The sequence below is a fragment of the Dipodomys spectabilis genome, unplaced genomic scaffold, assembly GCF_019054845.1.
Source record: "Dipodomys spectabilis isolate Male_0828 unplaced genomic scaffold, ASM1905484v1 ptg000096l, whole genome shotgun sequence".
Classification (NCBI taxonomy): Eukaryota; Metazoa; Chordata; class Mammalia; order Rodentia; family Heteromyidae; genus Dipodomys; species Dipodomys spectabilis.
The window spans coordinates 13,415,305-13,431,333 of record NW_024870773.1 but is presented as its reverse complement, the minus strand read 5'-3'; the positions used below and the strand labels follow the sequence as shown (position 1 = coordinate 13,431,333).

Sequence of the window (16,029 nt, the reverse complement as noted above, 5' to 3'; positions counted from 1 at the left end):
AGCTGTTAAAAAAAAAACAAAACACTGATGGGACTGGGGATTTAGCTCAGTGGAAAAGCACTTGCCTGGTAAGTCAGAGGTCCTGAGTTCAATCCTCAGCTCTGGAAAAACAAAACACTAAATCAAATAGGCTGTAAACAGACTTTTATACCTCACCAACTGCATGATCTTTAAGATAGCAGGCTGTTTGAATTCAAATCCCACCTCTTAGTTCTTTATACGCTGACCTTAGTCAACATGCATGTGTATTCCACTTGCTGCCAGGGTTCTCAAGGTGATCAGAGGATGGATCGTTCTGCTCCTGCACGTTCTACTTCCCAAGTGGAAGAAGAACCCTCCCTGGAACCTGTCAAGAAATCCCAGCACCGTTCTTCCTCAGCCCCACACCACAACCATCGCAGTGGCACAAGTCGAGGCCTCTCCAGGCAGGAGACATTTGACTCTGAAACACAGGAGAGTCGAGACTCTGCCTATGTGGAGCCAAAGGAAGATTATTCCCATGAACATGTGGACCACTATGCTTCACACCGTGACCATAACCACAAGGATGAGACCCATGGAAGCAGTGACCACAGACACAGGGAGCCTCGGCATCGTTCAAGGGACGTGGATCGAGAGCAGGACCACAATGAGTGCAACAAACAACGGAGCCGTCACAAATCCAAGGATCGCTACTATGACAGGGATGGAGAAGTAATATCCAAAAAGCGGAACGATGCTGGGGAGTGGAACAGGGATGTTTACATCCGCCAATGACTTTTTACCCTTTTGTGTTTTTCCTTTCTCCCCGAGTCTTGTATAACAGCAGCCTCAAAATCTTTGGGGTCTTAATTACAATCATATATGACCTGTCTTGTATATTTTCTATTGCTGTTGCATAAGTGGCAATAGCATGAAATAAGAGTATTAATATACATTCTTTTTTTTGTAAGTGCTATACCAATTGGCTTGGTACAGATGCAGTTACTGTGGTCTTGGATAGCTGCCAACCAGACGATGTTAATGGTATTAAGAAATGTAACCAGAAAAAAAGTGGAAATTTCTTGTTTCATCACATTTTAATACCCAGAAACCTGACTGGCATATCCATTCATTCATGGACCACTGTTTCTTGCTTGTACCTCTGGCTGACTAAATTTGGGGACAGATTCAGTCTTGCCTTACACAAGGGGATCATAAAGTTAGAATCTATTTTCTATGTACTAGTACTGTGTACTGTATAGACAGTTTGTAAATGTTATTTCTGCAAACACCTTATTATATATAATTATATATAATATATATATCAGTTTGATCACACTATTTTAGGGTCTTAATGCCAAGTCAGCAGATTTGCTTTATGAATTACAGGGACGAGAAATGTCCACATTCAGGAAATTTGTATTAACATTGTCTAAACATCTACTTACCCCATTCTAATGTCTGTACATACTGTAAATACGTGTGATTGCTTGACTTGAACAGGTTTGATTTCGAATGTTATCCTTATAATTTTAACCATAAATTATGGTAAATATAACCAAACTCCAGAGATTGTTCTACTTTATAGAGTCCACACTGATTGTGACAAACACATTCTTAGTAGCTAGTGTCTGTGATAGTCACTGCACTGGAGTATACAAGCCGGAACCCGCTGTGTGCACGTGTGTGTCTGGATGCAAGAGTGTGTGTGAGTAACTCAGGTGACGTAGAATGCTGATGACGGATGAAGAAACTAGTGACTGATGTCTGGAATTCTGCCCACCTAGCTTTGTATTGTGCTCTATGTGGCTTTAATAACCCTTTCAGAGCCGGGGACTGTGAGGAAAGCTTGCTGCCAAAGGTAACTAGGAAAAGCATTCATCTGCCGGCTCCTTGTGTTTGCTCATAGAGAGTAAAAATGCAGGCATCTTGTACTGTGAGTGTTTCACTGGAAATGTACAATCTTTGTGTGTTAGAGTACCTGTTTTAGTAAGAACTGTTTACACTGCTTGTGGAATTATTTCATAGGAAAATAAATTTTTATAACTTCTCCCATTTCATCTTCTAACCTTGCCTATTGTTCCTGTTGTTTATCTCCCAGTCACCTCCTGTTCCACCCCACCACCAATGTGAACAACTTCCCTGTCTGTCAGAACCCATAAGTGCTTCTTATAACCAAAGTTTCTGCTTTTCAGAAGTTATCAGGGCAAAAAGGGGTGACTTGAAGTAAACGTTAAGAATACTTTCCTATTTGAGACACCTATAAAGGAGAACCTAGAAGACACTATCTCCATTCTTGATTACACTGCTGGAAGCTTGCAATTTTGCTGTACTGAGGCTAAATTTTCTTTTCTATGTCTAAGTGTCCAGTTATGACTGGATAGGTAAGACAGTATTAAGTGTGCATGTCCCAGAAAATACCTAACTTCAGATATATGTATTAAATATCAGCAGTTATAATAACCTATCTTTTGTTTTGCTTCCCCATTATTCCAGGTTCTTGCCAAATATTCTTGCAAGTTTATAAGTAAAACGGTTTTACAATTATTTCCATTATGTCCAAGAAAACAAGTTTTTAAAATGAGTAACTTCGTAGTGATTTCATCAACCTGTTAATTAGCTCTGTACTATTTCTAAGAATTTACAGAAGCCAGACCCCAGTGACTCATGCCTGTAATCATAGCTACTCAGGAGGCTGAGATCTGAGGATCGTGGTTCAAATCAGCCTGGGTAGGAAAGTCTGTTGCGATTCTTATCGCTAGTTAACCACCAGAAAACTGGAAGTGGTACTGTGGCTCAAGTGGTAGAGAACAAGCCTTGAGCAAAAGAGCTCAGGGGCAGTGCCTAGGCCCTGAGTTCAAGCCCCATGACCAAAAAAAAGTCATAGGATCATTGGGAAACCATATTCCATTTAAAGTTTTGTTATATATTATTTATGTTAAGCTTCCATCGTATCAAGATGATCGCCAATCTAATCCTTACCTACATGTTATTTCATCCTAACTGAATTCTTTTAGTATTAACTGCTATTTACCTAACTTGCTGCCCTCACTAAGCCCTTTCAAAGAATAATGTTAATTAGGAGCCCATCTTTTAAATTTAGGTCCTGAGTCTCAGTTTCTCACTTTACAGTAGGGTAGCACAAATCCACTACACTGAAAGATTTCATTTAATACCTTCCTATGTGAAAGCTGTAACTGTGGGGGTATGTGTAAACAGTCTGCAGTGAATCTATAAATGAAATCATCCCTAGGATGATTTACTGACTCAAGGAATGTAAAACTAGTCTTTTCACACAGCAAAGGCTTGATCTTAGCCTACTCAGTTGTAGAATCATGACTTTTGTAGTCAACCTAGGAAATGCTGGAAATGTACTCAATAGTTATATGGTTTTTGTCATACTCATTTCAGTTTTTCCTTTCTCTACTGCTCATTAAGTTACTGTTACCAAAAGGTGCTGCTACATGTAGGATGTCTTAGTTGTGTTGTACTGTGGAACAATGCCACATTTTTAACACGGTCTGCTATGCATTCCTGTTAAACCATCACTGTCAGCTACACTGAACTGTTTAAAAAGCCTGGTTTAAAGTCATTCATATAAAACAAATAAAGAGCTGGCTTCTGCACTGTTTATTAGTAGTATTAATTTCCATTTTAGGAATGATTCTTGTAGTTGAGAATGTGTTACCCATTGACCACCACTTACCTTTGTGGAGTGGAGTATCTTCTCTAGGGCAATGACTATGACTTCATATTCCTTTAGTACTCCTTCCATCTATCTGCATTAAAAGAAACAGCTCAAGGTAAGGAAAAGATTTTAACAAGATACAGCAGAATAATCTCCCTCACTTTAACAGGCACAGCATTTTATTCATATTTGGAAGCTTAAACTTTATTTTTAAAATTAAGATCTAATGAGAAATTTAACCCCTTACCTTTTTCCCTTTTGCTCACTGATGTGCTTCTAGTAGTTTTCAAAATAGTGATTTTATTATAGTCACATTATTAGAAAAGTAACTTGATGGTTCTGGGTAAGTTTCATTTCTGCCAAACTGTACTTTTAAATATTGGTACTTTATATTTCTATTTAAAATGTGACAGAGCTTTGAAGTAAAATTAACTCACTGTTGGGGGTTTAAACACCTTTGGTTTTTATAGAATCATCTGTACTCCCTATTTCCATGACTTTTTTCTTATATTTTTATGTCCCTCAAGAACATTTTATTTTCTGATTAATTTCTGAATTGAAGAAACACACTAAAAGAAAAATTTTATCCATGTTCTTTGTCCAGTTTCAAATATGCAAATATTTTTCTTCAGTTTTGCTGGCATTGTTTTTATTGATGTTAGTCAAAAATATACATTGTGCTAGGCATCGGTGGCTCATGCCTGTAACCCTAGCTACTCAGGAGGCTGAGATCTGAGGATCACATTCAAAGCCAGCCAGGGCAGGAAAGTCCGTAAGACTTATCTCCAATTAACCACCAGAAAACCAGAAGTGGTACTGTGCCTTAAGTGGTAGAGCACTTGCCTTGAGCTACAGAGTTCAGGGACAGTGCCCAGGCCCAGAATTCAAACCCCACGACCTAGCAAAAAAGAAAAAAAAAAAATTGCACACATTTGTTGCTAGGCTGCTTTTGTATAATTTGATCCCAACTTAGCACACTAGATTTTGCAGAAAGCACAAGAAGAAAACAGACTTTAGAGAATTTCTTAAAATACATGTAAATTTGGAGGTGGTATGTTAAGGACATGACATCGAGACACAGGGCAGAATGAAGGATGTAAGGAGTTGTGTATTTGAAACTAGAAAATGTGAAATTTTTCTCTCATTCAAGAAATACATATCGAGTATTTGCTCTGAGAAGTGATCCTAGATCCACGATGCTCCCCAAGTATAATGTGAGGAGGAATAATTAGTAAAATGGATTCCAGCTTGCTGAGAGCCATGAGAGAAACAGACTGGAGTACTAGGAGGATACAGATGGTACTCAAGAGAGTTTGTCAAGCAACAAACCATCTTACCTTATCCCAGGAACCTTTTTATCATTAGGAATAATTATCTATGAAAAATTCCTAATGGAAACCTATGAGGTAAAGAAAAACTATTAGGTAATTGTTTTCCAATTGCCTATTACATTTACCCAATATCCAGTAACTTTTGGGTGATTATAGAATGAAAGCTAACAAAACACACTGATATGTTTAAGACATGAAACAGACTTTCAACTATGCCTGGGTTCTAGATATTTCAATATACCTTATCTAAAAAGCATTTAGAATGAAAGCTAAGGTCATAATCTGCTTTTTAAAGGCTGACATGTACACTGGCCATCACAAGGGGACTATATGGTCACTTTTAAAACCTGAACGATATTCTGATTTCGTCTGAGTTCAGATTTGAGGAGATAGTTATTATTGTTTTACTCTATCACAGATATAGATTTCTGAAGGTGATGTTCTATGATTTCTGTTCACTAGGAGAACATGCTGTGGACCAGCAGGGACAGACAGACCAGTTCTTTGGTAACATGGCTGTTTTTCTCATTCTCACCAGGTACATTCAAGTAACTTGGATAACACATCCTCCGACAAAAGATAAAAGGAATATTCTCATTCACATGTTTTTATCTACAAAGTAAATAATCATTTTTTAGGTTAAAACTTTTAAAAGAGGTTTAACTTCATTTAAAAAGAGGGCTATGCCAGTAGAACTGAAGTTTTCAAGGACTGGTATAGTTGTATAAGGTCACAAGAAGTATTGCTAAGAAGCCCCAATCCTGGTTATTAATCAAGCTAAACAGTATCAGGAACAGAAAGCAAGAATGACCCATCACCATTTACACAATGTCCTATTAATTTCTGACTTTAAACGTTTTTTGTAAATTGATATAAATATCTAGCTCCTGAACACAGTTATGGGAGAGACTGTACTCATTTCACAACACAAAAATAAAGAAGGCTATACCAATTTATAAGCAGAATCAATTAACAAAGTACTTACATCTCAATTATTGCCATGGTAAATGATAGAATTCCCATTTCCTGGATTTTTAGAAAATTTTTAGGAACTTGGAAACAAAACATTTTTCTGTAACCACAATGACTACTAATTTTATTATTAAGACGAACAATTGTTTAAAAAGACTAATATATTGAAGACTTGGTATACTAAAAGACTTCGTAAATCAAAACAATATACCAACTGAAAATGTTTTGGACATCCATAGGCAGCTCCTTTAAATCTAGTGCCCATACTGGAAAAAAAGTTTATAAACCAAGGATACAATTTCTTAGCAAAAGCAGCCCCCACCACTGGCCTCTCTCTCTCTCTCTCTCTCTCTGACCCCTAGTGAAATTTCTAGAAATTTTGTTTCATTAGCAACCGTTACATTTAGTTGGTCTGAAAATACTTTCATTTAAGAACAAGTAAGTATGGAATTTTCACTTCTGAGGATTCTTCTCTAATGTACTTTTACATTTTACAAATTTTGCAATGAAAAAGCCTATACAATCCTTATTTGCAAGTCGGATCATGTCCTCTGTTTTGGCATCTCTGAGGGAATCAATGTCAATGTCCTGTAATGGCACCACAGATGGATCAAATCGCTGCAGATGTCTCAGTTGTTCTAGTGACAGGCCGGCTCCCACCATGCCTTCTCCTCCTACCTGTGGTTCCTGTTGGGAGAAAATGAATAATGGTATCAGTAAGGGGGCCGGGCACATCTAACTCAAAACACAAATTGGGGTGTTCCTATTATATCAGAAAAATACCTTTTACTTTTGTGGAATGTACACAGCATTATTTGGGCAGTGGGAAAACAGGAATATGTAGTCACCTGATCATGCCTGAGTGTGATATTACAAAAGGCCTAAACTTTGGAGTAAGAAACAAATGAATTAAAACAAATTCACACATTTTTAGCTTGTGAGCTTAAACAGCAATTTCATTTTACTCCATTTCTTCCTATGTAAAAGATAAAATTCTCGCCGGGCTCTGGTGGCTCAAGCCTGTAATCCTAGCTACTCAGGAGGCTGAGATCTGAGGATCATGGTTCAAAGCCAGCCCGGGCAGGAGAGACCGTGAGACTCCTATCTCCAATAAACCACCAGAAAACCGGAAGTGGCGCTGTAGCTCAAGTGGTAGAGCGCTCGCCTTGAGCTGAAGAGCTGAGGGACAGCGCCCAGGCCCAGAGTTCAAGCCCCACGACCGACCAAAAAAAAAAAAAAAAAAAAAAAAGATAAAATTCTCAATTCTGAATCTTAAATAAAGGTGGTGGTACCCTGCCTGGTACATAGTGGTAAACAGAATGTTAACAATATTATAAATGGATATATTAATTAAGGATGCATCAATTAGCTTAGAGGAGTACACAATCAAATATTTCAGGGATTCTTATATATTACGACAGTAGAAGATCTTTAATCCTAGTTTAAGTAATCATTACACAGATACTTCTGTATATTAATGAAGACAGGATTTTAACATATACCATGAGATTGAAGGGGAAACATTCCATTTCTTTCCTTTTTTTGGGGGAGGAGGGGGGGTCCGGTAGTGGGGCCTGAACTCTGGGCCTGGGCACTGTCCCTCAGCTCTTCGGCTCAAGGCTAGCACTCTACCACTTGAGCCACAGTGCCACTTCCAGCTTTTTTCTTTTTGCTTATGTGGTGCTGAGGAATCAAACCCAGGGCCTCAGGCATGCAAGGCAAGCGCTCTACCACTGAGCCACCTTCCCAGCCCCTCCATTTCTTTTATGTACAAATTCCATGTGAATTCTTAAGTCTTTCATTACAATGTAGTTGTCTTAATTTCTGAGTTTAGATGCTATTTCTGGATTAATTTATATATTCAAGTTTCCTACTAATATTGTAGGTGAGTCCAAGTTAAATGTTAAACATTTCTGAATGTGAACTTAATTAGAGATTTGAACATAATCTAACAATAAACATAACTAGTACTATGTAAAACAAATTAAAAGAAAGCTTTTTAAATGTTACATATTTTATGTAAGCAATAGCTCTGAACCATATTTTGTTCTGGGTCTTTTGATATCTCAGTTTTTAAGGTCTGAGATAGATACTCACTTTTTCCTTATCAGAAAAATAAACAGGGTAGAGAAGGACTTTTTAAGAAACAAAGTACTAAGTAACATGTAAGATAGGTAGACACGGAATAAATACAAAGGCAGAATATATAACAAGCTCTGCCATTTTCACATAATGAAAAATGCAAAGGGGGAAACCTTGTCATGTGAACAAACTTCTCATGGGTAGTTTAAAATGTATCTAATCAGAGAAATTTGTTAGTCTTTCAGAAGTTTTACAGATTTCTTCAAGTAGCACCCTATATGTATGACAATTCAGTTTGTGATTTACCAAATTAGAAAGAACAGAGTTAGTCTTACCTGGGGTTGAAGCTGAAGGCATGGATATGTTTTAAGGGCCCAGGCAACTTGCTCTTCATTTTCTGCCAGCGTTATAGTGCATGTGCTATAAACCAGCACACCACCTGGTTTCAGCAGCTGAACTGCCTAAAGAAAGATATGATCAAGACCATGCATGCCTCAAGACTAAAAAAAATATCTGAAAAGACCTTTAAAGTATTTGGAGAAATAAAATAATGATTTACTCCTGAGAGTGCAATTAGTTCACATTCCAGACTCGATCATTTCATTAGACCAAGACTCTAATACTACCTTTAAGTTCTATGCCTTTAGATATTATCCTTTATACCGGAAACTCACAAAACTTACTTTTAGACCAAATTCCCTTTCTGAATCAGTTGCCTTCTTAACATTTCTACTATGACAACTGAAATTCCAAAAAGCAACACGTCTTTCTTCCACAACTAATGTATAGTCTTCCTATCCTTCCAGATGCCCAAACCTTAGAATACCCTTTTACTTCTTTATCTGTCACACTCCCCTTATCCACCTGTCAGCACTACTGGCTCTGGATATGTCTCATTCCTTCTACTGCTTCTGTGGCCCAGGCCACTTTGGGTTTTCTTTGTTTTTTTTTGTTTTTTTTTTACCTCAATTACTACAACAGCTAAATCTACCTGCTTATTTCTCAGGCCTCCCATCATCTAGTCTGATTATGGCAGTCATATTAATAGTGTTACTTCTCAGCTTTGTATCCTTTAAAGGCCCTCCTTCAGGGCTGGGAAGGTGGCTAAGTAGTAGAGCGCTTGCCTTGCATGCCAGAGGCCCTGGGTTCGATTCCTCAGCACCACATAAGCAAAAAAGAAAAAAAGCCGCAAGTGGTGCTGGCTCAAGTAGTAGAGCGCTAGCCTTGAGCTGAAGAGCTGAGGGACAGTGCCCAGGCCCAGAGTTCAGGCCCCACGACCGGACCCAAAAAAAAAGGCCCTCCTTCACAAAAAGAGTCAAAGCCAAAGTCCTTAGAGAAGACTTCAAGGCTCTACATAGATAAGTGTGCTACTCTGCCCCCTCTCAACACTTCTCTCCCTTTGCTCATTCTACTTTAGCAACTCGGGCCCCCTCAGCTCTTGGAACATGCAAGGCTTAAGCCCCCTCAGGATACTGCACCAGCTTGGGATGAGGTCCCACTGCTCTGCATTGCTTGCTCCTTCACAATCCTCTCCTTCAATGGATGTCACCATTTCAGTAATGCACTCCCAACTACCTCATGGACAATCCTAAATTGTCTAAACCAGAACTCTTAATAATCCCTTTTCTCTGCTTTAACTTACTTCATAGTACTACTGCCTTGTCATACACTAGTTTATATCTCTCCCCAGTTAAAATAGAAACTCTAGGAATAAAAGCACAAAACCTTTTTGTTTTCTAGATAAGGTCTTCTATAGTTCAGACTGGCTTCAACTTGTGATCCTCCTGTGCTAGGAGTGCTATACAAATTCTAAAATACAGTTATTGTTCAAGACTGACAGAAATCCTCAAATGTTCTACCTAAATTTCTGAAATATACTGGAGATTGAGTAAATTTGTCAAGTGTTATGGTCCTCCTACATTTGCATTAGAAACTATCACTTCCCATTTTTAATATTTTTGCCTCTATTATTAGACTTCCTACTCCTAATATACTACCTAAAATGTCTCCCAAAACTTATAAAGTAATTATAGCCAGCAGCTATAATCCTAGATGCTCATGGTTCAAAGCCAGCATAAGCAGGAAAGTCCATGAGACTCTAATCTCCAATTAACCACCCTAAAACCAGAAGTAGCACTGTGACTCAAAGTGGAAAGTACTGGCCTTGAGCACAAAAGCTAGTCTCTGAGTTCAAGCCCTATGATCAACAACAACAAAAAAAAGTAAGTTAAGCATAAAATTATTTTTAAAAAATTAGAAACTATACGTGAACAACTCACTTTTTGAAGACAGACACAATATTTGAAATTTGTTAAATGTCTTATGAAAAAGTTCTACTTTTGCTTGTATTATTTAAAGAGTGAATTAACATAGAAGAAAGTACCTTACATTTAAAAACCAGGACCAGGTATAATGGCACAGGCCTATAATTCTGATATTCAGGAGGCTGAGAAAGGAGGATTTCGAGTTCAAGGCCAAACTGGGCTACATAATTAGACTAGTCCTACAAGACTAAAACAAAATCCCCAGATCATCTCAGTCTTATCTTTGTGCGTAATGAAATATGCATAACACAAAATTTACTATTTTATCACTTTATCTGTACAATTCAATGACAGGGATTATTATTTCTAGCAACCTTTCGTCATCTCACTCAGAAACTACTAAATATTACCTCCCTGTTCTTCTACCTTTTCCTCTGATCTAATTTTGTCTTTATTAATTTACCTATTCTAGTTACCTATTTTATGTGGTTTCATAAAAACTGGATAACTGTATTTAGCATCATGTCTTCAAAGTTTATATACTGTAGCAATAATGTATATTTTTTCTTTTTTTTTTTTGGCCCGGTTGTGGGGCCCGAACTCCGGGCCTGGGCACTGTCCCTCAGCTCTTCAGCTCAAGGCCAGCACTCTACCACTTGAGCCACAGCGCCACTTCCGGATTTTTTCTTTTTGCTTATGTGGTGCTGAGGAATCGAACCCAGGGCCTCAGGCATGCAAGGCAAGCGCTCTACCACTGAGCCACCTTCCCAGCCCCTAATAATGTATTTTTTTTTAAGACTGAGTATTTCATGTCTGGACATAACTATATTCTGCTTATCCACTTATTTGTCAATGGATTCTTGGATTGATTCCACCTTAGAATAACAGTGTTATAAACACTGTTATAAACCTATTATAAATGCTGCTCTCAGTGGAATATGAACATAGAACTAGCAAAGGTCAACTTTGCTAACAGCAAAAGGTAATTATTTACCACAGTAAAGAGTTTCCGCTGCAGTGGTTGATATGATGTCACTTCTTTCAAAGTCCAAGTACAAGCCATATTAGGCCTCTGTCCCATTCCACTGCAGGGTGCATCAAGGAGAATTCGGTCAAATGATTCTGGTAAGAACGGAGGTACATCTATAAAAATAAATATAAACATTTTTCTGTAGTATTTGGTATAACACAGAAAAATCCTGAAGACACAAGCAATGGCTAGCAATTTAAAAATCTTACCTACCAACATTCTTTTCAAAGAGATTAATTATAAGCATTTTGACACATACTGGTAAAATCTCTCTAAGAAAAATCCCAATCCATACTTTCATTACCACTAGCATACTATTTTCCAAAAATTCTAAATCAAAACTGGTGTTATTTAATTGGTCATATATATTATCTTCTTTTTCTATTTTTATGGTCTGGGAGATTTACCTCAGGCCTTTGCACTTGTTAGCTAGATAAGCACTCCAGCACTTAAATCATGCCCCTTTTTTGGCTTTTAGTTCATTTTTCAGAGAGTCTTCACTAACTTTTGCTGTTTTTAAAAGTTTACTTTGTTATTATAAAGATGATGTACAGCAGGTGATGTACGTGAGTCAAGTAACAAGTCCATTTCCTTTTGTACAGTGTCTTTGTTCCCTTACTTTCTCCCAGTCCCTCCCTGCCATCTCTACCCCCAAATTGTATAATTCATTTCATCAGGGTCCAGTGAACTCCCCTGATGCACTTTTTCACCTTTTTTCCCTTGAGTTCTCTACCTGATGCCCCACCCTCCCAAATATATAAACATGAACACACCATAAAGAGACATCAAAAAATAAAAATTAAACAAAAATAAGTAAAAGAAAAAAAGAGATCTCATTTCCATCTTAGAGGCCGTTTTGATATATACACACACACATATATATATATATATATATATATATATATAATTTTATATAAAGAGTCACACAGGCATTGTGCCTTTGTGTTTCTCTCCTAGGAGTACTTTGGTCTCACTGCATCTAGAATCCTTTATAATTTATCATATACCAGTGTATTTTAAATCTAATTTCCACATATCAGAGAGAACATGTACCATTTATCTCTTTGAGCTTGGCTAACTTCACTTAATATGATTTGTTCTAGTTCCATCCATTTCATTGCAAATAACATTATTTTGTTCTAATAGCTGTATAAAATTCCATTGTGTATAGGTACCACATTCCCCCCTACCTCCACGCCACCCATCCTGGGGCTTGAACTCAGACCTGGGCGCCCTACCACTTGAGCCACAGTGCCAAATCCAATTTTTTCTGAGTGGTTTATTTAAGAGTCTCATGAGCTTTTCTGCCCATGCTGGACAGAAACGCAATCCTCAGATCTCAGCCTTCTGAGTAGCTAGTATTACACACATAAGCCACTGGTGGCCAGCTAGGTATCACAATTTTTAAATACACTCATCTATTGTCGGGCATCTGGGCTGTTTCCACATCTTGGCTATTGTGAATAATGCAGCAATGAACATGGATGTGCAGGTGATTTTTTTTTTTCTTGGCCAGTCCTGGGGCTTGAATTCAGGACCTGAGCACTGTCCCTGAGCTTCTTTTGCTCATAGCCACGCTATCATTTGAGCCACGGCACCACTTCCAGTTTGTTTATGTGGTACTGAGGAATTGAACCCAGGGCTTCATATATGATAGGCAAGCACTCTACCACTAAGCCACATATCAGCCCAGGTGTCCTTATCATACCCTGGCTCATGATGTGGCTCATGATGTTGAAGGTGGACACCCAGGAGTGGTATGGCTGGGTCATAGGGAAGATCTATGTTTAGTTTTGGGGGGAACCTCCAGACTGCTGTATTACCACCAAAAGTGCAGTAAGGTTCCTTTTCCCCCCACATACCTGCCAACGTTTGTTGTTTGAATTCACAAGGTTGGATAATCTAACTGGGGTAAGTTAGACTTTCACAGTTGTTTTGATTTGCATGTCCTTTATGGCCAGGCATGTTGAGCATTTCCTCATGCGTTTCTTTGTCATAATTACACCTCTTCTTCTAAGAAGTGTCTCCTTAGCTCCTTGTCTATTTAGATTGATTTATTAGGCTTGGGAGGGGTTAGTTTCTTGAGTTCCTTGTATGTATTGGATATTTAGGCCTTTGTCTGATGTATTGCTAGTAAAAATCTTTTCCCAGTCTCTTGGCTGTCGTTCTAGTTTAGTAATAACCTTAGCTCTGGCTAAGGATACATTCAATCCTACTACATTACAATGCTACTACACCTCTGCCTCCCAAATAGCTAGGATTATAGGCATGCACCATAAGCTACAACATGTGTTTTTTTGTGCCCACACATCCTTTATATGCTTTTTCCTTTCCAGACTTTCAGTAAGCAGAAAAACCCTTTGTACACGAAGATATTAATCTTCCCTATATTTTACAAATATTTTCCACAGTATTACATTTTAACACACCTACATTAATGTTAAATATGAACGGTTTCTTCATTGTTGAGTTCTATCTTTGCATTCATTCTTTAAAATGCTCTCCTATGATACCACGTAATGTTCATCTACATCTGCTTCTAGTTAGTTTTACAGTTTTAACTCTTGACATTAACCTCTAATCATCTGGAAATTCAAGTTTTGTAAACAAAACACAAAACCCAAGAAAGCAAAACAAATAATAACCTCAAAGCTATTTATTGATCAATTCTCTCTCCTCTGGAGTTGGAATGCTTTTATCATACTCAAAATTATTTGTACACACCTGACTTAGTGGTTTTGTTCTGCCCTGAAGTTGCTAGGTATTAGCCTATTTTTTTTCTGAACTATAAACTATAAATTTATCCTTGCATATTCTCTGTGATAATGCTGGGGTGTGAACTCAGCAAAACAATCTTTTCTCTGTTGGCTTCAAAAACCACCAGTAGGAATAATGGGAGAGGAAAGAAGGATGGAAAGCAGGAAGAATAAAACAGCACTTTCTCCTTACAGATTATTTGCTGTCTTCCTAGCAATAGCTTGTTTCCCTGTTATTAGTGCTCTGCAGCCATTACCTTTAAGTATTAGTATGGACTAGACAGAGCCATCTACAGGGATACTACAACTCCCGCAAGTACCCTGCTCTGAAAGTCTGCAGGATCAAGCCACAGCTAGGCAGTATGCCATTCCTGGTAGTTTCCGAGCCCAGATGCAAACAGTGTTTTGGTCATGGTGAATGACTCCTCTGTTTCTCTAGTGATAGAGGAAGGGTTGCTCCCTGCAGTTGTCACCTGTAGGCTGCCACACTGCTGCCCTTTTGCTTTACAACATCTATTTACCTGGTTCCTCATATTGCTTATTTACACTAAATTGTCCCTTGTTAGTGTAAATTTACATTAAATGCTTTATATTAGAAACTTTGCAGTTTGGGTCTTTTTGTTTTAAATCCTGTGGTCAAAAGAAGTTGTCTAAAGCAGCTGTCACTAGTTTCCTTAATGGCCAAAAACACTATAAGCCTGCAAAATTCCTTTTTGCCTGAGGTCTGTATTAACCATGACAAGGCAGCCAGGTTCTCACTCCACTCACTTGTGCACAGCCCAACCACACAAGCAGCCCTGCAGAGGGCAGTGTAGTGCCTAACCTCACCACTCCAGATCAGCATGACTACTTTCATCAAGGACACCACCGGAGGGCTCCTAGTGAATTTAGACAGGCAAATAGTCTCTTATTCAAAACTAGAAAGAGTATAGATTTCTAAGAAGTATTTATACTGTTTAAACTCGCATTTTTGTCTATTAAATGCTTTTTTGCTGGGCACTTGTGGCTCATGCCTAAGCTACTCACGTAGGCTGACACCTGAGGATCACAGAAGCCAATCCAGGCAGAAAAGTCTATAAATCTCTTAATTCTCCAATTAACTAACAAAAAGCCAGAAATGGAGATGTGGCTCAAATAGTAGAGCATCAGCCTTAAGTGAAAAAGCACAAGGTCCTGAGTTCAAGCCCCAGGACCAGACACACACACACTCACACACACCACAGCTTTTCCACAAAATATATACTCTTGCAACTACAAAAAAATTTTACTTCAGGGAGGTGTGTAATTTGGTAGTAACTATTTTGAAATGTCTTCTGAATACATCACTTAGGAATAGTGATAACCTATGGCATTGGAACTCTGACACACTCCTTTCTATTTGAAGTTGGGAGATAAGTTTAACTCATCTGGCACAGCCCAGAAGAGTCTCTCCTATCTCCTAAAGCTCCAGGTCAAAGAATGCAAGGAATGTGGTGGCTTGGTAGCAGGTGTAGTGTTGTAAGCTTTTCTCATCTGGCCTATCTCCATTCTGCACACAGGCTGACTTCCACGTAAGAGCAGCTCTCTCTCTCTCTTCACTCAGACCCTACGGCAGGTGGAAAGTTGTACCCTAAGCAGAGCAGGCTGAACTAAAACCGATTTGCTCAAGCATCAAGTCATTCATGGTGAAGAGGTTCAAAACTAGGGGAGGTGGGTCAAAACTCCCACAGGCTGCTGCTATCCAGTCCCATGGGGCTCCTGAGCCAATAGTGTTACTCTTAGAGAAACAGGTCACTGTATTGCCCCCAGCTCTGGAGCAGATGATCAGAGCTTTATCCAAGGAGAAAACAGAATGAACAGTTCTGAAAACCTCTCTAAATGAACTGACCTTACTGGAAAGTTTAAAACTCAAGACACTCTTGAAAATGAAAGAGCAGAAAGCAATTAACAGGAGGCCAGGAGCTCC

The 16,029-nt window shown here is 38.5% G+C and overlaps 2 protein-coding genes and 1 long non-coding RNA gene across 7 annotated transcripts in view; 1 reads left to right on the top strand and 2 right to left on the bottom strand.

Annotated features, from left to right (window-relative positions):
• Cacnb2 (calcium voltage-gated channel auxiliary subunit beta 2) overlaps nt 1-2,464 on the top strand; it is a 303,237-nt gene extending 300,773 nt beyond the window's left edge. For all 3 annotated transcript variants that reach the window (XM_042686032.1, XM_042686031.1, XM_042686030.1), the window contains exon 14: nt 265-2,464. In XM_042686032.1, the coding sequence (XP_042541966.1) occupies nt 265-756 (492 nt within the window). In that variant the 3' untranslated portion in view covers nt 757-2,464. The remainder of the gene's footprint in view (nt 1-264) is intronic.
• On the bottom strand, nt 66-5,301 carry LOC122113101. Its single transcript, XR_006148378.1, has 3 exons — nt 4,987-5,301; nt 3,668-3,740; nt 66-101 (listed from the first exon to the last, which is right to left on the bottom strand). It is a non-coding gene; the product is annotated as an uncharacterized LOC122113101 (long non-coding RNA).
• Nucleotides 5,302-5,496: 195 nt separating this feature from the next.
• Nsun6 (NOP2/Sun RNA methyltransferase 6) overlaps nt 5,497-16,029 on the bottom strand; it is a 51,654-nt gene continuing 41,121 nt past the window's right edge. For all 3 annotated transcript variants that reach the window (XM_042686035.1, XM_042686033.1, XM_042686034.1), the window contains 3 exons: nt 11,293-11,441; nt 8,370-8,495; nt 5,497-6,639 (listed from right to left, as the gene is read on the bottom strand). In XM_042686035.1, coding sequence (XP_042541969.1) covers nt 6,406-6,639; nt 8,370-8,495; nt 11,293-11,441 — 509 coding nt within the window. In that variant the 3' untranslated portion in view covers nt 5,497-6,405. The remainder of the gene's footprint in view (nt 6,640-8,369; nt 8,496-11,292; nt 11,442-16,029) is intronic.